A 24,160-nucleotide genomic window follows, 5' to 3' on the forward strand; every position below is an offset into this window, starting at 1 on the left:
TGCACGGTATATCCAGGTCTGCCCCACTGCATCGTGGTCCGTCTGATCACAGAATTCCTAGTTTACCCACCTCTGGTTTTACCACTACAGCCCTGGATAGATGGCAGGTCAGACTTGTGCATGGAAAGCACCCATTCACACATTTATGGATGACCGTGCTCACCCCTCCACCTCAACAGCCTTTATTGGCATTACTGGCAGTTACCAGGGTGACATCGTTACAACCACATTACAGCCACTCCGACAGTCTGAACACATCACTGCTGTTATTTATGACCCTGCTGTGCTTGTTTTTCTTAATGCCACTTTGAAAACGTCAGCTCGGCTGCATGTAGCTCCGGGACTGCTCATTATTTTCTAGTGTGTCTCCCAATTTTAAATGGTTCTCATTCCGATTTCAGTCTTATGACACATTAAGTGTAGACTCTGACACAGAATCGCATACCCACAAACAAGTTTGGTGAGTAATGTCACTGTGTATTCGATCAAGAGCACAGTGGTGGTTTACCTTTTCCGCTCCTTTTTTTTTTTTTTTTTTTTTTCAAACTTTACTTCAAGTGGTATCAAAGGAAGTTAATGTCTTCCTCTACGTTTTGTAAAATCTATATTGGGTTATGTGTGGGTTTCATTTCTGGCAGACACATCAAGTGTAAATATGAGTGACAGACATTATAGAACATTCGTTCTCATGCTGATAAGTTAAGCATGATGGTGGTCTATTGTGGAGCTGCGATATTTTTTCAAGCTAGTATTTCAAACACACACACACACACACACACACATGAGAAAGGAATAGATCTTCTAGTCTAATCAAGTCAAACCACACGAGTCTGTTTGGGTGTATTTGGGCAACATTGGGGTCTTTGACTCACTCTCTTGTTTCTTTATATTCTCAGTCTAATCCCACTTTTGTAACCATTAACCAATGAGCATATCTTGTTTTCTGCTTCCACATTTCCCTGCTTGCACACAGTGGCTTAAGGCCAAGGTAAGACATGGTTGTCTTTCTCTTCTTAATGTGATGTTTTATTAAACCAACCAAGGTATCCACACAGCTGTCTCTCATTTGTTAAAACACATGCAAGGATTTTACATTTTGATGACCTGGAATTAGGGTTTCATGGAACAAATATGATGCCATGAATATGCTGATTTATTGCAATGCAACAAATCAGTGTCCTTATAGAGAATGTTTTCTTGTTTCCTGTTTAACATTCACGCTGTCACCTTTGAGTGTCTGGTGTGAAATCTGGTGTGAAATTCCACCGAGTGTACTATATATTCAACTCTAAATGTATGTGACAGTAAATGCAGAAAAGTGGTAACAGGAAATAAGAAACACTACATATCATTTTTACAGTAATTACTCTTGACACATATTCCTATATGTCCTTTTATATTTTCATGCACATATTGAGTGAACTCCCATTTTACATGCAGTTTCTCGCCAAAATTAGCCAGTTACCCATTTAGAGCTGTTACAATTCTCCCTTCATACTGTATCTGTCTCATTTTCTATGGCTTTATATAGACAAATGAAGCTTCTGTGCCAGTGTTTCTCCAAAAAATGATTGAATTTTAAGAGGATTGTTTGTTTTAAACTAATTCAAATTTGGCTTAGTCATTGTAGGTTTAAGTGACTCCTCCTCAGCCTTAATGCTGATTGGCAGGGAAAACACTGGTGTCAGTTACTCAGATTCTGCAAAAGCAATGTTTTAATTTGTCTTTGCTCCTCCAGCAACATGGGAACAATGCAGCAGGAAGAGGAGGAACACTTTCGAGGACTACCCCACCCACACAGAAACCTCCAAGCCCCCCTATGGCTGGTCGTGGTACCCTGGGGTACGTAGATACTTTAAATCAAACCATTTCGTTCTCACACGAGAAGAATGTGCAACTAAAGAGTACATGGCCACTACACTGTTTTTAAATGTTTCCACAACTCTTCTCATTTTATCAATATATTGTCCCCCTGGAATACAACTGACCAACATCATCAATAATACTTAACATATGCTCATACTGGGAAATTTTAATGCTAAGCATTTTAACTGCTATACTATAACCAAATCAGGGATTGCACTCAAGGACATTTTGGACACCACCAACCTCGCTCTCCTCAATAACGACAAACCTACACACATCCACTCTGCCTACAAACCTACACACATCCACTCTGCCTACAAACCTACACACATCCCCTTGACATCACCAGACCTCGCAGCCACACTTCAGAAATTCAGTGACCACCACTTACTAGACCACTTGGGTCCGCACATTGGATCAATACAAACGCATGCAGTAACAGCTTCCAACCCCACACCCGTAGCCCCATTTGAAACGAAAAAAAAAAAAAAAAATTCCACACAAACACTACAATACATTAACGGTTGCAAAAGCAGAGCTGAATGCCAAACTAAATAGGAAAACAACTCTGCTCACACAAGAAAAATGGAAATCATTTTACAATAAAATGGACAATTACTACAGATCAAACCCATGCAGTTTCTGGTAGAAGATAAAAACATGAATGGTGTACAAAAGAAGAAAAAAACGGACTCTCAAACATCAAAGCAAAACCATTTTAGATAAACAAGAATGGGCAATTCTATTCAGAAATCACCTACAAAACATAACATCACTCAGTTCCATACTTTGACCAAGAAGATGACCGCCAACTGACATAACCAATCACCCTGGAAGAAATTAACTTTCACCCTAAAATACAAGGTTGATGACTTAGACGCCATCCTGATCAAGCGAGCACCAGAAACCTACTTCAACCTGCTCTCCCGCCTCTTCACCACCTGCCTCGCCACATGTCGCTTGCCCTGGAAAACAGCCATGGTCACAATGATCCACAAACTGGCCACAGATCAAAAACATCCCACCAGCTACAGACCCACCAGCCTTATCAGCCACATTGGTAAACTGTTTGAATGCACCCATCACTGCACACATCACACAGAGAACATGAAGAGTCCTGGGAATTCATCAAGCTGGCTTCCGCAACAACAGATCCACCGTCGATAACACTCTCAGGAAGTGCATCAGAGGCCATCACCCTCAGTTTCAACAAAAATGAATTCACCATGGCGTTGTTCTTTGACACTGAAAAAGATATCTTCAAAATGTGGCACAGCAGATTATTCTACAGATTACAAGTTGAAAAACCCCAAATGATACAACATGATATCAAGCGTCCTCTCCAATCGACAGATAAAGGTCAAGGTTTCCACCTCCCTTTCACTCCCAAAGCCAGTGTCCCCCTTTTCGCCTCTACTCCTCCAATGTCTACTACCCTCGACCCAACCCAACTCAATCCCATGGTCCACCTCACCCTCCACAACACTCCCCTCATCCTGGCCAAAGAGTCACATTTCAAAGAAACATGACATGGGAAACACACACATCAACACCCTGGAAAAACAAGGCAAACAGAGACTGGACCACATCTAAGCCTTCAGTGGACAGAGCATCATCTGAAATCATTCTCAAGGTTTATCAAACATACGTCGGATCAGGTTTTGAATATTCAGCAACAGCTTGGATAACAGGCTCACATCACCAATTCACCAGACTACAATCCATCCAAAACAAAGCAATACAAATGGCATAAAGACTCCCACATCAGCACAAATAGTAGCTCTGTACCATTACACCATTGTACCTTTTTATAAGTTATTACTCTGTTTAAAATGAGCCTTCATTTTCACACTGGTTGTTAATAACATCAGGATCACCTGACCATGGTTCCATAAACATTTTCTGTAAAAGTACCTCCTCTCACTTCATGAGAACATTGAGAAGTAACTGTGTCCTATTTTTTTTTATCTTAATCCAGCCGTAACACTCCCTACAAGACCCTGGAACCAGTGAAGCCTCCAGTGGTGCCCAATGACTACATGACGAGCCCGGCCCGTCTGAGCGGCCAGCAGAGCCCTGCACGCACAGCCTCTCTCAACCAGAGGCCCAGGACGCACAGGTAGACCTTCTGTTCTTCAACCTGGAGTTAACATCACAGATGTGACTAAAACATGTCTCTGTTCTATTTAAGTGACCCAGTATGTCTTTTCAGTCTGACGATGAGCCAACATGCATAACAGAGTGCTACAGGAATCTTTCCTTAAACCCTGATATGAGTTAGCAGTTTTGTCTTTTCAATCGATGAATTGGTTTTTGGTAAGATGCCGGAAATAAGCTTATGATATTTTAATGTTTTGTCCTACAATATAAATGCCTCAGTAGATTCTACTCTCGTGAGCTTTTGGTTGTCTTAAAAAACGTCATCACACCATGGTGTAGTTCGTCTATAGGCTAATGTTTGCCAGCTTATGTTACGCTATAATCCACTTGAAATTTCTAATGGAAACCAGTGCGATGCTCACTTCTGGAGGTAGCCTACAGGAATACATCATCCATGCAGCGCTCTATACCCCGAAGCTGAAGGAGCTCAATGAAATTCACCAATCATTTTCTTCCCTGTGAAATGTCTGTCCACGTCTGTTTCTGTGACAAAGTGTGTAATTGCTCCTGTAGTCTGAGCTTTTTGAGATCTGCTCACGGGTCTTTATGCATTCCAAACAAGCCTTGGCTGTTGTGTTGTTTTTTGTTACACTGTGTAACTGCTAATGTGACCGTTCGCTCCCGAAACGGTGCCCAGTATTCATGTTTGAATGTGCCAGACGGTGCAAACGGCATATTCACAGAACTGTGAATGTGTTGCTACAGTGATGAGGATATATTTATGACGGAACGACACATGAGAGAGTAATGGTGGGATCTTAAACACTGTCATGTAATTAAGTTTGTCTTAAACATACTCTAATGATCACCACAAAGTCTCTCTCTCTCTCTCTCTCTCTGTCTCTCTCTCTCTGCAGTGGCAGCAGTGGTGGTAGTGGCGGCAGGGAGAATAGTGGAGGCAGTGTAGTTGGTATCCCTCTTGCAGTTCCGACCCCCTCCCCTCCCAGTATGGGGCAAGGTGAGTCTTAGCAGCCGAACCCTCACTGCTCATGACAGATGTACACGGTGTGATCGACATTCATCAGGTCAAACGGAAGGGATTCAAATGCGGACGAATAATATAGGATTTAGGTTTATGTAAATCCTAGAAGAATTGGCAGCCTTTCGCTCAGTGGCTCAGCTTCTTTAAAACCTATAAAATGTTGCAGGTACACAGTAATATTGTAAAGGTATATTTTTTGCTCAAACAGACATTAAATATACACTAAAGAAACTACTGTGCAGCCAAGCGCTTGCTACTTGCAGGAAGCAAATGAAGGAAATTATAGGCAGTGGATCTGAGAAGCAATAGCTATTAAAGTGGTTAAGGAGAAGAGTTTTTGTACAATTTTTTTTTTATTTATCATTTTTGTTAATAATGTGGACCATTAGTGTAAGTAAACTAAATTTAAAATGCTCTTATAATACCACCGCAGCTCATTATTTTTCTCACATTCAGCATGGAAATATACTGGAAATGAATGCATAATATTACGAAATCTACTGATAATGTTCTAAGTAAGTCAGCAGTAAAAGTGACTTATCAAGTTGAGGTTTTAACGCAGTGTACCCATGTCTCTTCTCTTCTCTCCACTCCTGCAGTGGCAACGTCCTCTGCCTCAGTACCCCAGGGCCCCGGCTTGGGCCCCATACCCATGTCCCAGTTTGGCACCATCTCCCGCCAGATCTCCCGTCACAACTCTTCCACCACCTCATCGGCCTCCATGGTGTCTGCCACGGGCACCTACCGCCGCGCACCCTCCGTCTCATCCCAGCAGCCCCACATCAACGGTGGTCCTGCCTACCCACAGAACTCCGGTAACTCAGGTTCAAAGCCTGTTTTTCATCAATTATCTATCTTTATAAATGGTCTGCTTTAGTAGATGGTTGGCGTGTAGGAATAGACTCATCTCAAATATGTATAAAGCAGAGAGGAAGCTTGTTTTATCGTGCCATCAATTCTTGGCTGTTGTCAAGTGTGTTCTGACGCCACAATCTATAATTATGTGAAACTGCTTAAAATGATCCTCTGGGTCCAAAAGATATGCATGGGCTAGCCCTTCCAGAGGCTAATGAAAATGATTGATGAACCATAATGTCTGAAGTCAGGGTTGTTGAAACCTCCCCACCTCAGCACTACCGTGCACAGTGTTTCATTACCATTTGTAATTGAGTTATGACATTATCACTTCGTCAGCTGGAGAAGGCTTCCTGTTCAGGAGAGGCCGGAGGGCAGAGTACTCCTAAATAGCTGCTAGACAAGGGGAAACCCAGGACGTATGCATATTTTCTGTCAGAAGAGTGGAATTTATTTTGGCAGGCATCACTCTGAGCCATTCTCCTCTAATGGCTTCTCTCCCTCAAAGGACAAGCATCTTCCTTGGCACAGATGGAGGAGGCTGTTTGTCTTGTCTGGGAGGAGAGAGACAATGATGCAGAGCTGCATCAACCAGGGTCTGTAACTGGGACAGCGTATGATCTCTGTGATGTCTACTCATTGTAATTGAATTAAAGTGAAACACACGTTTGGTTTCCTGGTGGGTGTGATAGATGTTTTCTAGCACAAAAGGCTAGTTCCGATACACGAGGGAGCGCATTGATCTCACGGGTTGTGGATGGATGAGGCTCTGCTGTGAGAACAGGGTGGAGTAACAAGACGTGACTGTGAGATTAGACGCCTTTCCATTACATGTGATTTATGAGGCAGACCTGGCATGTATGTGTGTGACATCATGTCTCCATCAGTGAGGACAGCTGTGTTTGTCTTTGTTTGTCTATCAGTGATCTCCTTTTTTTTAAGACACTGCAACAAAAAGCCTAATTTTAGAGGCAGAAGGCCGTTATATGAAAGCTTGCCCACTCAGTAAACGGTTAAATAAATGCAGCACTTGATCCAGACATACCGTGCTAATTTAGCATTTAATCAGATCAGATACAGACGCCGTAGCTCTACCTGTGAATGCTTTTTTTTTTAAGAACCCTTAACCCTGCTTTGCTATTCGTACCACACAGCTCCTGAGCTGTCACCTTGCCGCTGTCGTCTTTTTGGGTCTGTGCAGTGCTTTGCATCTCTTTCACTGTAGCAGAAACCTATTGTTAGCTACAGTAAAAGTGATGCTGATGAGGTTGATTCGAAAGGCTGAGATGAGATGAATGCCTTTTTTAGCCCAGCTTGAAAAATGCAGCAAAAGAACGATGATTGGATTTGTAAATGAGTTGCTCAGCGATGCTTCCTGCACTATTTCACTCACTCACGCACAAGCTTTTGGTTTTCTTTCGTCCTTATCTCTTCCTCAATTCAGTGTTTGGACTTTTATCTCCTTTATTATGTCTATTTCATCTTCCCTTGTAATTGTCTGTCTCCCTGTCCACCACCTCCATGGCTCTCTCTCTCTGTCTGCTGCTTTGTCTGCCTCCTCTGGGTGTTGCTGCTCCAGTGTCTGTGGCTCCTCCGCCTCCTCCTCCAATGGTCCAGCTGACCCCACAGATCCCTCTGACTGGATTTGTGGCCAGAATGCAGGAGAGCAGTAAGTAGATCTGTACAAAAGCATGCACGTGCACTTAATTAGGCAGATACAGAGTCTATGTTGTACACACTCGCTTGTGCACACACCTGTAATCTGCATTACTCTGAGACAAATTCTCTCCAACACATTTGCACAAAACTCGCATGTATATACGGTGGGTGGGGCTGGACAAAAATACTGAGTGTATTGACCTGCATTATTAATCTCTAACCAATGTGAATTTACTAAAATTATGAATTTAATTGAATCTCCATGAAGTGAGAACAGCTACAGCAGCCAAGGAAATGCATGCCCTGTATGCATAAAAAGTGATTAGGACATTTCATATCCTCAGATCTGATAAATCTGTCTCTTGATACAGCTTTTCAGTCATCTTGCCCATATTTCTATATGTGCAGTACATATAGAGAGACACAAACGTTTATCAATTCTGGATTCCTTCCCACACACTGCCTCACGTTTACACTCTTCTCTGTGGCTTGCTACACTCGGCACACCTTTTCCTGCGCTGCATTTGGGGTCGAGGGGGGAGCACGCAGCCCTCGGATGACTGTCTGTTGCCATGGTGACGGATCACGAAAAAAGGCTTGCATCCTGTTCCGTCCATTGAGGAGATAAAATGTGACCTGATGTCCATGTCCTGATTCACCATCCGCCTGTCTGGAGAAATGCAGCTGTGTAGGCATCGAACTGTCTGGTCAAATGCAATGCAGGCTGCCAGACTACTATACTACTGGATATGAGTCATACAGGCATCCAAAAGTGGATTATCCCTTTAAACCAGTTTTACGTTCTTAAACCAATAATTAACTCATTTTTAAATAAGGGGTTATGAACATATATCCATCAAGTGTTTGCCTTTTATTCTTCTCAACAGACAGTTTCTAGAAAGTCTTTCTTATTTCGTGTTAAGGATGACCAGACAAACAGTGTGCCACAGTACTGAACATACTAATGTTGAAGTGATCTCCATAAAAAATATTACAACAATGAGACATGGCGATCTCATGTATGACCACCCACACGTGCTTATGAAATGTTTTTATTCAGGAAAAATGTGCCTTTTCTGTCTGCCTGACTTGTAATTTACTGTTATTAAAGCAGCCATTTTTGTATATTGTTAATATACAGTCCTTTTCCAGCCACATAGCATAGTTGGACTGAATGTGATGCTTGCTGTGTTAACGGACCTTAAATGAGTAATGGATTGGACTAATAAAATGCAAGACAGCTGTTGTTATATAGTGAAGCATTTTCAGCTCTTAATGCTTAAACAGATTTAATGTCGCTTGAGAGGCAAGTGGAGAAATAAAAAAAGTTTGTAAGCAGATTAGAATCGGAGGGATGCATTCAATTCAGTCAGTTTGTTTAATTCAAGAGCAGGCTTATGAATTAGACATGGAGGTGCAGCGTTTAGTTTATCTAGACTTAAATGTCAGGTCTCGGTAAAACACAGATCCACCCACCTTTGCTGCTTAACCTTTAGCCTCATATGGAAGCATAGTGACGATATGAGTATTTTAGACTCATATTTTATTACTTAAGGTCAATAAATAAATACATACTAACAGATTTTATTCCTGGCAGAACAGAGAATTCCCAAACATCATTCAGAGCTTCATGTTCCATAAAATATAACTTAATAAATTAGTATCTCTATTTGAACTGACTGCAGTGACCGATGAGGTCTAGCTGTGCACTCCTTCTCTCTTCCTTCTCTCGTGTGACTGATTCTCCACCGTCCTCTTTCAGTAACAGACAGCCCCGCCCCGCCTCCTCCACCTCCCCCAGAAGACATGGGTGTGTTTGAGGAGCCCTCCCCCCCTCCTCCACCCCCACCTGTGGACTACGAGGAAGAGGATGCCGCAGTGGTTCATTACAGCGACCCCTACGCCGACGGAGACCCCCAATGGGCCCCCAAGGTTTATTTAGAGAAAGGTTAGTGACAGCTATCCACTTAACTTCCATAATTGAAGAAGAAGAAAAAAAACACTTGTTTGTTTACATTTTTGTAACAATATCTTTCTTTTATTTCACTCAGTGGTGGCCATCTATGACTACAGCAAGGACAAAGAGGACGAGCTGTCCTTCATGGAAGGAGCCATCATCTACATAATAAAGAAAAACGACGACGGCTGGTATGAAGGCATCTGTAACGGCGTCACCGGACTCTTCCCAGGAAACTACGTCGAGTCGATCATGCACTACGCTGACTAAAAACAAAAACACACCTTAAAATGGCACTGCAGTTTTGAACAGAGGGGAAAACGGTGAAGATGTACAGATGGTTGCAGTCCAGTGGCTGCAGTTTCGTGCAGCTCCCATTTTGAATGAAGTGCCATGGTGGATTTTCAAATGAATTTCTTTTGGGGGCCTTGTGCTTGCACGGTTTTGTTACGCTCCCCCAAAAAAAAAAAAAGTATCGCACAAAGAAGGAGGCTGCTTTGGACTGGGGTCTGTTAGTTTACACTGTGGACGAAAGGGAGGAGATAAAGGCCTTCATGCCTACGCTGTTACATCGGTGGTGGTCGGTAGCATTTTTACAACTTTAACGGTCACATTTTGCCTCACAGGACATCGCAGAGTCATTTCAAACAAAGCCAAGTAAACCTAGCTTTAGTGTTAATTTGTGCATGTGCAACGAACATTTCCAGTATTTTTAGTGTGCGGTAGATTCAGACCGTGAAGTGTCAGTAGGATTTTGTGAATAGATGAGACGGTGTGACGCTCCTTCTCTCTTTATTTGCACTGTAGACCAGCAGACCAACCCTCTCCCTCCTTTCAATAACATCCATCATACCTTATCAAAATAAAAAAAACAACCCAAAAAAGGACAAACAGACATCAACAAGTGCATTAGGACACGACTGAATGTTCAATGCTGTCGATGTCCAAATCACAAGATGTTTAGAGGGAACAAAAAGCAACCTCGAGTTGTGTATTATTTACTATGCTGTGTGTTGACGGGGATGCTGTTAAAAAAGGGTGAGTGTATAGAATGCATTACAAAAAAAAAGACGACCGTTTCTTCTTTCTGTTCTCTAACTTGTATATAAACTGTATCGTGAGAAGCTGCCAGTACAGTACATTTGTCAGTTAGTGTGTTTTACCTGTGAGTTTTCATCAGCGTCGGTGCCAAGATTGGATGTTGTTTTCAATTTTTTTTTTTTTTTTTTTCTACTTGAATATGAATTTTATCCATCGCTCACGGTGCCATTTTCACTTTTTGTCGGGGGCAAAGTGGCGTCGTGTAGACATTTATTTTTCTATGTTCAGTCACCACTATATCATTGTTTCGGTCTTTGTCAATATATTCGGTGATGCTGTCCAGCTACTGTAGCAGAGATCGCTTCAAAGTGTGAAGCAGAGGAAGGACTAACCTGTGTGTTTTCATCTCTTTTCCATTGTATTCAAATAGCTGCACTGCACAGCTGCGGTGACTTAATGAATCCCTTCATTGTTTTACTGGCGAGTTGCTTTCCAGTAGTTTCAACCTTTCCACTTCTCTTCTGCTAGTTCAATGGTTGCTGGTGCGGTGCTTTACATTGGTGCTCAATAACCATAATCACCAACCCAAACAACCTCAAACCAAGACCGCTCTTCATACTGTAGGCATGTAAACAAGGGATTTTACTCTCATTCCTTTGTTCCAGAGGATGAACATCCATCCGATGTGATTGTACCTCTGTGTTTCCGTGAATGTAGGCAACCCAGCGGTGATGTACTAATGCTAGACTCTGCCTGCTACTTACAGTATGTTATTGTCGATCCACAGACGGATACAAGTCTGTGCTGCGAATGAATGACACCTGCCACCAAGGAATGAATTGCAATCCCGTGGTCTTAGAAACAGTGCTGATGTGAAGACTCATGTTCTGATTTCTACTTCTGCAAAATAAGATGCCTGCTCTTACAAAGTGATTGTTGGTGCAAGTAAAACCTGCCGTCAAATATCGTCAAAAACTACCGTTTATAAACAAATTACAGGCATACGTACTTTGGGAATAATGGGCATTGAACACGACGTTTTATTTTGAAATGGACACAGACTTCCTTGTGTCGTGAGGTGAAGTTTTCAGGGTTTCCACACAAGCAAGACAAGATAACGACTCAGTCAAATGAACAGTATTCATTCAGCTCTCTGTGCATGAAAGTATCTAAACATTGTTGCAGTGAAATACCACTACATCCCATTCTTGATTGTATTTTTTCCATCATGAGGTCATTTTGTTGGTGAGGAAAACAACTTTTTTCTACCTAATGTATTTCTAGCTTTGCATTCAACTCGTTTTTCTGTTGTCGGAGACTGTGCCGAAGGAAGGGTCGCTAGCAGTTTGTATGTAAAGGATTAATTTATACTTTTTTTCATAGAGAAATCATGAGACAACCACTGACGTGCAGAACTTTGTAATGTTTACCACTTAACGTCTCGCATTTCAGGGCATCACAGGTCAACGCGCCTTTCTTTGATGTGTGTTATCTTAATGATGAAACACGGGGGTGGGGGGGGAATCAGTAACTTAAATGTTCATGGGAACAGAATCCAATATTTGTCTTTTCCTCTCAGTTTGTACATAGGATGTGTTCATTGAAATTTATGTACAGTCTTTTTATAATAAACAGCTCATTGAAACAGAACAGACGGTGTGCTTCGTGTGTCGAACGGAGGAAAACAGAAGTTGCATACATTTTGTCCAGAACCAAACAGAAATAAATATTGTTCATGCGGGAATAAATAACTGCTTCATCATAGGCATGTCATACTACTACCACTACATGTGTGTGCATTACTGAAAACATTAGGTTTGACATCTGTGTCTCAAAATGGTGCGTGTCCAGGAGGAGGAAGAGGGATGAAGTCAGGTGGTGGCTCTTCAACATTTGTGGTTTTGGGTGGAGCTGGACCCGGCTGTGGGCTGACCTGAGGGCCCGGCCTGTTATATTTGTCTGCAAAGACAAATTCAATGAGAATTAATTCCAGAAAGCGGTATTCCTATTTTTTGGCAGTTATTTCAATCTGCATCCACAGTTGTAACGCGTAGATTCACCTTTAAGTGCAGCAGAGTGGACAGGTGGCAAACCGGAGGCTCTCTTCACTGCGGCCTGGTAGTTCTGATACAGGACGGTCCCGTACTGAACACAGAGGACATGAAATTGACTATTTCTGTCTATAGAGTTCCCCAAATCCCAGTGAAGTGATCGGTGTTGTGATGAATCTGACCTTGGCGATTCGGATGGAGTTGACCCAAAGTAACAGTGTGTGTTTGTTGTCGCAGCACAGGAACTTGACGTAGTCCGACTCTTTCTGGATGCAGGGATGCTGGGGAAAGAGTGAGAAGAGAACGGCCAAGTTAAAGGGGCACTCCCATGATTTATTAGTTCACTGAGATAGTATAAATACTAAATCATGATTTAGTTCCTCTAACTTTACTCAACTCAACTTTATTTATAAAGCACTTTAAAAACAACAGCAGCTGAAACAAAGTTCAAAATACATTCAAAATAAAAAATATAAAATAATAGACGTAAAACATGAACTCTAAAGTTTATGGAAGTGAAATACTAAAACATGGAAGTGCCCCTTTAACTGCAATGTAAAAAGGGCACTCCCATGATAGAGGAACTTGACTTTTTCATCTGTGCTGCTAGTTTTTGTACCTGCAGTACACATGTGAGTCAGCAGAGGGCAGTTGATACCAAGCTGTTGCAGCACTGTGGACCCTCAATCATAACTCTAACCTACAGGACCAAATAAATACAATGTATTTAAAAGAGACACAAATTGGAAGTCCTAGATGTGACTATGTATTTTTATTATGGTAAAAACACTACAATCATTAGCTGCTTCGTCTGGGTTCTAACCGTGAGAAGCACAGAAATAGGCCCACACATTGCAGCCACAGGTCAAATGATCAAAACCAATTGAGGTTTATTGGTTTTTCTTCAGGTGCCTCACTTCCCCTGAATATGACTATGAGTTTTGTGTCTCCTCACAGCTTGATCTCTATCTGTTGCAGCAGTGCAGTTGTGTAGAGTTGCTACTTCGTCATTTTCAGCCTTTCTCTCAACCTACGCTCATGTTTGATGTCACTAAACTGCTGTAGTACAGAAAGCAGCAACTTTTTAATACAACAAATAGTAAATACGGGTCAACTTTGGGGGCTAGGAGCTTGAGCTTACCTTTAGCATGAAGCAGAAGTTGGTGGGAGCTCTGTACTTAAGTTTGTAGTCGTTGGTGGTGTAGATGTTGACTTTTTCAAAATGGACAAAGCACGCAAGATCAGTGGAAGACTGCCGGGCAGAGAAAAGAAAAGAAATGATCACACTGATGGGTAGAAATCTTATAAATGTGGACAATATTACGCTATACATTGTGTGGTAGGTATTAAAAATGAAAGACATTTCAAAGAAAACAATCCAGTGTTCAATTTGTCTTTATTTCATTTTCAAAGAAAGTCTCCAAATATTTAGTTTTTCTTTGGAATGCATTTCAACATTCCATTCCTTCCATTTTTTTTTTTTTTTGATTGGAAACACATCGTGTTCACATATTGAACCACACTGACTACGATACGACCATGTTGTTCACTGGAAACTATAAAGTGAAGCTTCCTGGAAGTGGACATGACTGTTCTTCTGACTTCTCTATTTTTCACGCTCAGGTTTCCAGACTTGATTTCACACATTCGTCCAGTTTCTTTTTCTCTAACTCTGCATGTTTGAACAATTATACGTCTCCATTAGTATCTCTTCTTTATATATGATAGGAGCTCCTTCTTTTCTGTCCGATTTGGCCATTTTTCTTCCCTCTTATTGATGAATTCTCGTTTCCAGATCTCCCTCCGTCTCATTCATGCGTCTTTGACCTCAGATGATTCCTGCAGCTCTCTCACGTTTGCAATTTGCACATCTGCTTCGCACCGATTGCCCTCCATCTAATTCTCCCCCGTGGGTGATTTTTTTTTTTTTAGTAAGTCTCCATGGGTGGTGTTTTTCTGCTCTGTTTCAGGCTCGATATGCTGCTCTTTAAAAGTGGCAGCGCCCCAACTGTCCATCTTCATTTCTCTGGATCTTTCTCTCGCCGTTCTGCCTCTGCTGTGCTTGAGTGCTCAGATGTGAACTATCATAGAGTTCACACTGGAAAAAATCCGTCTCGCTGTTTAACAATTGCTGCCATATTGTCCTAACCATTTTTTTCTCTTCATTTTCCTCAACCGTTCACTATTTATCAATATTGCAAATACACTGTTGCCAATAAAGTTGGAATATTTTGTTTCCAGACACAATCCTCTCCCAGGTGAAATGAATTCATGCATGACATTTGCAAATGATTCCAACTTTATGGGCGACCTTGTATGTAGATGTGTCATCTAAGCAGATTGACATTTTGGGGAACGCTTTTTAGTTGTCCCACCGTGAGGTAGACGAGAAGATTCTGGCCCCTCTGTGCCAAACACTGCTCCACCGTGCCGCCCCAACACGCATGCATTTGAAACTAAATATTGTATAGATTTAGTGTTTGATCTGCCATACCTTTGTCTTTCCCTTGGGGACATAGTAGATGCCTGAAGCCCTGAGCACAAAGTAACGAGGTTTCCAAAGCTTTTTTCCATCTTCCTTCAGGTACAGTATGCCCTCGAGATCAGGAACAATCAGGGTGGAACTGCCAAAATTCTCCTGGAAGGTCAAAGATTACATGCAAAACAGAAATGAACGCAGGAAAAATTAAGGTATCCCTTCCATCCCTGGGATCACCAGGTTTCAGCGGGACGTACAGCTGGGTGTCGTCTGCATAGCGATGGTGGGGGATATTAGATTTTCTTAAAATAAACCTCAAAGGACGTATAGGGAAAATACAATTGGAGTCTGATGTGGAGCCTTGGTACTCCACAGGAGATGGGTGAAGACAAACTTGGGGACACACTATAATGGGGCTGAACTCTCTGTTGGCTGTCCAAAGAGAATGAGTTGAACGACTAAAACAGCGTAGATCTAAAAATAATTCAAACAGTGTGAAAACTACTTTCTAAAATCTCAAATCCTTTGATGAGAGAACAAACGACTACTTCCAGAATGTTTGATAAAAATGAGAGTTTGGTTGCTAATTATAACAGATCTGGGTTACAAGATGGGACGTAGCCATTGACCACAGGGCTGTTAATCATCGATAAAATATGAGGCCTGGCACTTGTAAGATTTAAAAAAAGTTGTATCCAATTTCAGCATTTTCAGTTTGCACAGCTCCAGTAATATGATACGGTGTGGTAACTCACCTTGAGTAAGAGCTGTTTGACTTGCTCGTTAATCTCACTCAAACCCGCCGTCTTCTTTTTCCACACGTAGAATACCTTCAGGGTGAAAAAGCTTCCGTTGACTGACTAAGCATCAAACCATCTAGTAAAAACACAGCGAGAAGAATACTCATCCTCACTTGTGGGTCTGTGAACATCACGTACTTCTGAGGTCTCGACACAAAATAGATTTTGTTTTCACTGAAGCGAGTCCATGCAGACAGGGGCTCCACTAAGTGTTCGTGGTCCTCAAAGCCTCTTTCTGAAAAGGATGGGAAAACAAACATGACACACTCGACATGTGCTCTATTACATTGCCTTCAGCATAATGTGCGTGTTCATCTCACCGATCTGCAGCTCGGGGTTCGTCTCACACAGGCTCCAGTCCACGCTGCAGTCGCAGTGTGTCTTCTCAAACAGCTTGTCCAAGACGTCTCGGACCGTCTGTCTCTCGTCCACCATCAGTGTCTTGGAGCTGCCGTCACCCATCAGCACCTTCACTATCAGCTGGGAGGGGCAGCAAGCTTGGTTTTGCTTTATCTGTGTGACTGCATGGTGAAAAGACGCACGCAAACGTGCTTGCTTACCTTCCTAACTTTGGCTTCTTTCAGCTTCTCCAGCGCCAGTTTAATTTTGTCTGCCTTTGTCTGGGGTTCCCTCTGGAAGAATATTGACAGGACGTAATCAGTTATTATAATTTTGTTACAGTACAACTTTGTTTTTTATCATCAGTGACATATTCCGGTTTACTAGCTGCAGCCCTCCGGAGGATTCAGCTGGGATCGACGGTGGAGGAAGGGCAGCTGCTGACTCAGGTTGCTGAGTCGTGGCTGATGCTGCTATTTGATTGTCTGCACAGCTGCTGCTCAGTTGATCCGTAGGGAGTCGGCCTTCTGATGTGGTGGGTTTTGATCCGAGGGAAGCCACCAGAGCATCCAGGTCGTGGTCCTCCAGTTCATTAAGAGACTCTGGAAGAAGACGAGGGCACAGGTTTGGGCTTAGAGAAGCCAGTTCAACATCCTCAGAGCCAGGCTAGCTGCATCCCCCCTCGCTCCCCTTGTTCCCAGTGTTTATGCTAAGCTAAGCTAAGCTAACCATAGCTGTAGCTTCAAATTGAACATACAGACAGGAGAGTGGTATCAATCTTCTTATCCAACTCTCACCAAGGAAGTGAGGAAGTTGATTTCCCAAAGTGTTGACTCATTCCCTTCACAGACATTTCTCACTTTGTATTGAATGAAAGGTATTATTATTATTATTATTATTATTATTATTATTAGGTATTATTTCTAGCTCCTAACAACACCAAGTACTTCCCATACTGATACACTTTTATTACTCCTGGTTTCTAGAGGTTGGTGTGATATTCTGGCGCTCCCCGTCTCCCGACTGAAACCATATCTCTCTAATGACTGCCTCCCATCTCCTCCACTTTCATCTACATCACACTTTGCGATCTGAACCATCACTTACTGTACCTTTAAGATCTGTGAAGCCAACGGAGAAGGTGCTCTCCCTCTGCGAGGCGGGGTCCACTTCTGGTGGGTTGGCTGCAGGCTGTAAACTCTGCAACCACCAACGAGATGGTAAATTGACAACATCTCCCAGCACCAGCACCAGCGTCTCACTGTCTTTTTACACGACATTCAGTCTACATTCACCCACTCACACGCATTCGCCCATCAGGATCTAATCTCATTCGCACACATCCGCAAGCCAACGGCGCAGCTGCCTATTGTGAAAAATTGGATAGAATTGACTTGGATGCTTTAAAATACATTCGACACGGACGTAATGTGTTTGACAGAAGCTTCTTAGTTTCAGATCACACAAAGAAGCAACCTAGAAATCAAAGTGGGCCACATGTGTCCTTGAACTGCTGAGAACGGCAGAATATGTTGGGCCTGTTATTTATCAGTGAATGTTTCCCTCCACTTTATAATGTTTTGTTTTCAAGCTGTACCATTAATAGAGAACACACTCCACTCAGCTTCTCGTACTCGATAAGTTCATTAAGAAAGAACTGATTAGGTCAAATTTTAATGTTGCCGTTTTTACAGGTATGTTTTTTTGGGGGTTTTGAGTTGTACATCTGGTGAATCTGTGTCCCTAAAGAATTTGAATATCATGAGAAAAAGATATCCACTCTAATGTCTTAATTATCAACATAAGTCTCCATAGCCTCAATCATAGTCTATTAACAGGCTGGGCAGCCTGCCAACCTGTACACAGAATGATTCCCGCCAGCGTTGCAGGTCGACCCTGAAAACACATGTCGTCATGCTGGAGCTGCCGCTTCAATGGCACCTCAAAAAGCCTTGAAAGTCAGGGGTAGAAAAAAGAAACCCCTCTCATTTAGTCACCCAGCTCCAAGGCAGTAAAGCAGAGAATGGACCCAATCAGGACGATAAGTGGAATCACTTTAAATCCTTTTGTTTCTCGGCCTCTGAGAGGATCAACGCTTTAATCAAAATGCTTTTCCCTACTAACTCTGATAGTCTGTGGCCTGGTGTTTGTCACTGTGATGGCTCTCCAAGAGGGTGCATGCCAAAGTGACATATAGAGCCCCCCCCTTTTGTTTCTGGCACGACTGATGTAATGTTCACAGATTGATCCCATTCTCAGGGGCTGCACTCGTTTAGCTTACATAAAGAGCTTTAAAATGGGCAATAATGAAATGCGCCCGGGGGCTGAGGTTGCATCAGTTAGATGCATGTAATGTTTTTCTTGGCGAAGCCGCCGTCATATGATGAGCAGCTTATGTGCGCTTAAGGGGGAATCTGCAGCAATCGCCCATGGTCCAATCCAGATGCAGTGACTTCACATCTCAGCGTCGCCTTGCATTTCTCCGTCTGATGCTTCGGTTTCATAACAAAGACTGCCACGTGTAATCAGATAATGTCCAGATTAGTGAGATAAACACCGCGTGATCTGTCTGATTCACTTCTTGTGACCTGTTCCCACTTCAAAAGCGCTCATGGTAACTGTCGGCACACAGCGGAGGAGTCGCTGCTCATCTGGTCGCGTTTTGAGAAAGAATGCGACCAAAGATGTTTGATATCACACTTGTTGTTGCTCTCAAATTCCAGATGAAGTGTACTCATGCATGATGGGATGTGTTGTCCAAAAAGCACGGAAATTGCGGTTGGATGGTTCACCATCTCAACTATTTGATGATTGGACTGCAATGAATAGTCATTCATGGTTCTCAGAGGATGAATCCTTGAGTCTCTTGAATCTAGCGCCACCAAGTTCAACAGTTTTGGTTTTGAGCCAAATAAGGAAATATGCACGTTAGCATTATCACGTTGATGTTAGCATTGAGCTCGCAGCACTCACCTGAGAGAGATGATCTATCTCTCCAAGCAGGTTACTGAACATGGCGTCTATGTCGTCCATCTGAGAATGGTATAGAGCAAAACTTTACACAGCAGCACAGGGGTCAAGCACAATGTAGAAAGTGACTACAGCGGTAACATCAAGGAACTGAGAAATGTTGGATCATTTCAGTTCAGTTTAAATTCAGTTTCTAGCCGCATCAGTTCTTAAAAGTTTGGGAAATAAAGTGTATCAAAAGGCTCGCATAAAGACCACCAAACCTTCAAAACGACCCTTTTTTGTGGTACGGAGATACAAATACATGCACATATACAGTTTGGATATCTCAGCCACAGTTGCAAAGATAGATAAATATGGAACTAAAAAAAAACAGAAATGTGATCTCTTTGTCGAAATCTCTATTTCTAAACATGTCCAAAGTCATCATGACCATTACCAGAACAAGCAAGTGTGTGAGGCGGGTTAGAATGGTTTCCATGTTTCCCTTGTTTGTTGTTTTTAAAACCGTCCAGTAAACCGATGAGCCAAACTGTGGAACCGAAATTTCCATTGTCTTATTTCGCTGAAATACATCATGTGAGGTGATGGCAAAAAATCTCTTAAAATAAAGATACCTCTCTTTAGATTTGTCAAATAAGAATGAAAGATACAGTCAGCACGATTTGAAACATCTTCTCTCTCTCTGTGTGAGTAATGAGCCTCAGCACTATATAATCTGTGAATTATAGCCCATCAAATCCAAAGTAAATCACATTATTTCCACTAATAATTGATCATTTCTGGGAAAGAAAAAAGGGCTCCATTGAGATCAAAGATTTTCATCAGGCAAAATCTTGGTTTGTGCATATGGAGGCGGTCAAAAATACATCTCACATGTGGAGCGGGTTGAAAAGCAAACTGAAGAATGAGCTCCGCGATTCTTGCCAACTTTTTCAGACTGTTGCACTGTGCAGTTATCAGTAACATTAGATATTAATATATAGTAAAGCCCAGTATGCACAGGAATGAGAATCGGTAAAGAGATGGGGTTTCTGATAACTTTTATACCTGAAAAATAGACGACTGCCCTATTTGTATGAACTTTCCATCACTGACATTTAAACTGATGGTGTTTCTTTTTTGTTTCTGGCCACCAAGTCCAACTTTCACTCTCCTTTTTGCTCTATTTTTGGTTTCCTCCAACTCCTGAGGGAAATATCTGGCTCTCAGCCAGATTAAATCAGCTCCACTATGTTCACCAGCTAGCTGCTAATTGTATACGAAGAAAAGGTAAAAGATGCTAAAATACTTTGTGGAGCTGGAGAAGGCAACTCCTGAGTGGAATATCTGATTCTTTAGCTGCTAAACGCTCCACTAGCTTCTTGCTAACGATGTTTGTCCACCCGTTCTCATTGGTCACACGCCTCTGCATCTGCTACCGACGCACAGAGCACCGTTTAGCGTCTGTATGAGGCCCACCAGGCGTTCACGTAACTACAAAGTAAACCCAACTGCAGCAATATTAGCTGCGTATCGTATAAAGGCCTGAAAAAAGCACAGTGTGGATGGATGGAAAAAACATCATGTTACCTTCTTTACATTTTTATTTACCTTGATGTTTGCTGAAGTGTTTTTTTTTTACCTAAATCTAAGCAAGTGTGTTTGAATTCCCAACGTTAACCACATTTACTGCGACCGTACAGCGTCTTTATCAGAGATTTCACAGAAAATGGCGCGATGAGAGCCGTGAGAGTGAACCAAAACCGTACAGCTTTAGAGTCAGAATTCTTCGTGGGTTTGTGGGAGCAACTACTTCAGATTTTACTGCGTGATACAAGTGTACACCTCAGAATGAATGTATAAATTCTCTGAAGTGAAAACCTGGGTGACTATAAATATGCGACGTGCGTAGCGGACATCTGTTTGGCTCTGTTTAACTTTACGCTGATATATTTTACACATTAAAGGGGCAGCTGGAGGTATGCAAAGTGCATATACCGGCCTGTATACACTAACTCATCTGTGGTGTTTGAGACATCCATCCATTTAGAGCCTCTGTCCTGCTCTTGATTTGCACTCTGCACCACTTTTTCTTCTTCATATACCGATATTCGTGTAAACACACACACGCACACAGAAACACACACGGTATACAGTCCTGCTGTTATTCTGTGTTTATGCTGAGCAGTCAACAGGCCGTCCATTAAACGGTAAGAAGGGGAAGTGGAGATGATGGTCGCGGGCTGAGTACGGCTTCCATATGAAAGTGAATCTTGTTCATCCAAAAAGTTCTCACATCTGTCTGAAAGTCAATCCTAACTTCTGTTCCTGTAGCTTGTTTCTCCTACACATATCTATTTAATGAATGGTATTTGACGGGATGTGCTCATCAAAGCTTGCATTAAAAAAAAAAAAAAAAAAACATTCCTCGCTCTCATCGGACGTGTCACATTGTTGCTGCCGTCTCCCACTCACACATCAGCAAAACATGGAACTGCCAGGAGACAGACAGAACGCCAGCGAGTGCCAAAAAAGCAGATTTATTGAGTCTTATGCGCATGAAAGGAATCGTTAAGCACTGCCTGTTGACAGTAAACTACGTGCTTTCTCTTCTCTTGTGGCCGAGAGCTTCTTGCTGTTTCTTAATTAGTTGCAAAACAATCCATTGGCGGCTGTGAGAGGACATGTGTTTGTCCTAAACAAAGCTGATGTAGATGCTCAAGTATTTAACTCTTAAAGAGACAAGTTAAAAAAAAAAAGATTTAAGAGATAAATACTAGATTTGACATTATTTGTATTGATTTACTACAGGTCCCATGATGCACACCTATTCATTACTGACTTTCAAAAGCATTCACTTAAAGGTCTTACCTTTTCTGTCTCTTTCACAGGTGGCAGCATCATCAAGTGTGTTTGAGTGCTATATTGCTCAGCGGTCTCTAACTGACGTTGGCTGCATCGCCTCTGCAGATATTAGCTGTGAACTTCCTGTCAAATCAGGAAGTGGATTAAATTGCATTCCTGGTAAAGGAGAGTGAGGCGGTCTTTTCTAATTATGTTGCTTATCTGCAGTGCTCTGCCGCAGCTACTGACCACAATGTACTGCAATGTACTTGCCTGTTCTCTTTATTCATCAGCGCGCACACAATCATGGTGGAGACACACAGTTGCCACCGACGGTTTTGCCTGATTACACTGGTCCTATTAACATTCTATGACTTTTTATGGCATACCATACTAATGACATACTATACCGTTAAATAAAAAAATGTAAAGAACTTGGTGGTCAAAGGTCACGTAAAGTTTAGCAGAGTTTGGCGTCTCCAGCAAACTTCCTGCGTCGCCCTTGACGTCTGCTCCACTTATGAGAAACGTTTATCTTGGCAAGCATTTTTTTTTTAAATTAATTCAAAACTATCTATAGATTTTTCCAATGCATTGAGTAATTCTCCAGTATTTATATTTTGTACTACTTAATTTTACTCTTATTAAATCATATTTGAGCCTTTTACACGAATGCTTTTTTATGTGTAATGTAAAGAGTGTTGTATTGCCATGTTGTTGAATATGCAAATACACCACCTTGCTTTAATGAAGGGAAATCAATCAGCATAACTGGAAATACCTGTGGGACTTGAGGTAATGGAGCGTGTAACTAACTCATGATTGATGAAAGAAGCACGATTTAAGTTGACTGCAATTTATTCAACTACGTGATTGTTTTGCATTATACTGACATTTTGTACATTGTGTGTAGTACAACATGGCCTGTAGAATGAGACACTGATGATAATAGCATCACTATGAATAGTGCAGCAAAGGAAATGCGTGAAGTCGCAGACAGACATCAACAGCTTCAGAAGTCCCGTCTCTTCTTTAGCAGAGGCGTGTTGTTGTCAGTAGCTTCCCTCAGAATAATGTGTGGTCTCACGTAAGCTTGACTAAATTAGTAACCGTGTCTAAGTGCAACCGTGTCTAAGTGCAACCCTGCTGCGTATATACAGTGTCTGCTTCCGTCCTTCAACAGTACTTTCAGAAAAAACAGTCCCCCACTCGATATATTCGTCATGTGACTGTTGATGAGCTGAATGTTTATAACAAACTGCTCCTGAAAGGTGGAGGGTTGATGATCTCATTCAATGTGTGTGTGTGTGTGTGTGTGTGTGTGTGTGTGTGTGTGTGTGTGTGTGTGTGTGTGTGTGTGTGTGTGTGAGTGCCCTGAGAAAGAGAAGAGTGATAAAGTGTTTCTTATGGGGGTCAAAACTTTCAAAGCCACGTGGGGTTGAGGGAGGGAAATGAGAGTGCCAATAAACTGTAATAAAGTTTACATTTTACAGCAGAGGACGCTTTGGCTTCAAAATATAACACATCCTAATCTAGTAGAGCAGATCAAAGCTTTGATGCTGTAGATGTTAATTCTAACAGGGCTTGTAAAAACCAACAGGGCTGATCCTGTCGTCAGAAAAGAAATAGCCACGTCCCTTTGAATAATACAGTTAAATATAGAAAAAGAAAAAAAAAACATGAGTACAACACTTCTGATGAATGGCCCACTGGAGAGAGTGAGAATAAAAATAACATTAGAATAGTCCAAATATCTACCACATGCACAGCTTCAATAGGAACGGGGTGACTCCGCAGAGTGGTATGTCCGGGAAAACTAGGGGTTAATTTAAGACTAGGAGCAAAGCCTGTTGCCAATTAGGAGCAGTGAGCGCCACATGTGGGCCAGACGAAGCTATCTCCAAAGGGGCAAAGGGGGCAGAAACCGCGGTGCGCGCGGAGGCGAGCTGGATGTCTGTGATCAACCACGTGTTCGAGATCAATTGGCACTTACACGTATGGGCAATTACTAAATTGGGGGATTTCTTCTCTTCGAGACATGATCAAACGAGATCTACAGGACTGAGGGATTAATGCGTAAAAAGGGGGCCACCATTCTCCAGTGACCTGATTCCGTTTTCAACGTTCCGCATCTCAACATGGCACGTATCGCTGCCATGTTTTTGCTCTGTGTAA

General features: G+C 42.1%; 2 protein-coding genes across 4 annotated transcripts in view; one reads left to right on the forward strand and one right to left on the reverse strand.

Moving 5' to 3' along the window:
- Nucleotides 1-9,888, forward strand: part of LOC311012735 (abl interactor 1-like) — a 19,473-nt gene extending 9,585 nt beyond the window's left edge. The window contains exons 4-11 of one of the 3 annotated variants that reach the window (XM_084008352.1): nucleotides 974-988; nucleotides 1,739-1,842; nucleotides 3,845-3,985; nucleotides 4,884-4,984; nucleotides 5,608-5,823; nucleotides 7,443-7,532; nucleotides 9,285-9,470; nucleotides 9,574-9,888. In XM_084008352.1, the coding sequence (XP_083864478.1) occupies nucleotides 974-988; nucleotides 1,739-1,842; nucleotides 3,845-3,985; nucleotides 4,884-4,984; nucleotides 5,608-5,823; nucleotides 7,443-7,532; nucleotides 9,285-9,470; nucleotides 9,574-9,749 (1,029 nt within the window). In that variant the 3' untranslated portion in view covers nucleotides 9,750-9,888. The remainder of the gene's footprint in view (nucleotides 1-973; nucleotides 989-1,738; nucleotides 1,843-3,844; nucleotides 3,986-4,883; nucleotides 4,985-5,607; nucleotides 5,824-7,442; nucleotides 7,533-9,284; nucleotides 9,471-9,573) is intronic. The other 2 variants (XM_084008354.1, XM_084008353.1) reach the window with 2 other exon arrangements.
- Nucleotides 9,618-22,168, reverse strand: LOC311012737 (amyloid beta A4 precursor protein-binding family B member 1-interacting protein-like). The gene is made up of 13 exons (XM_084008356.1): nucleotides 22,013-22,168; nucleotides 19,163-19,222; nucleotides 17,302-17,389; nucleotides 16,574-16,791; nucleotides 16,411-16,482; nucleotides 16,171-16,330; nucleotides 15,964-16,085; nucleotides 15,806-15,880; nucleotides 15,066-15,209; nucleotides 13,713-13,823; nucleotides 12,754-12,852; nucleotides 12,581-12,665; nucleotides 9,618-12,479 (listed from the first exon to the last, which is right to left on the reverse strand). The coding sequence occupies exons 1-13, from the start codon at nucleotides 22,043-22,045 to the stop codon at nucleotides 12,352-12,354; spliced, it is 1,395 nt and encodes a 464-aa protein (XP_083864482.1). The 5' UTR covers nucleotides 22,046-22,168; the 3' UTR covers nucleotides 9,618-12,351.
- Nucleotides 22,169-24,160: the final 1,992 nt, after the last annotated feature.

This window comes from Eutrigla gurnardus (genome assembly GCF_963514095.1).
Source record: "Eutrigla gurnardus genome assembly, chromosome: 4".
Classification (NCBI taxonomy): Eukaryota; Metazoa; Chordata; class Actinopteri; order Perciformes; family Triglidae; genus Eutrigla; species Eutrigla gurnardus.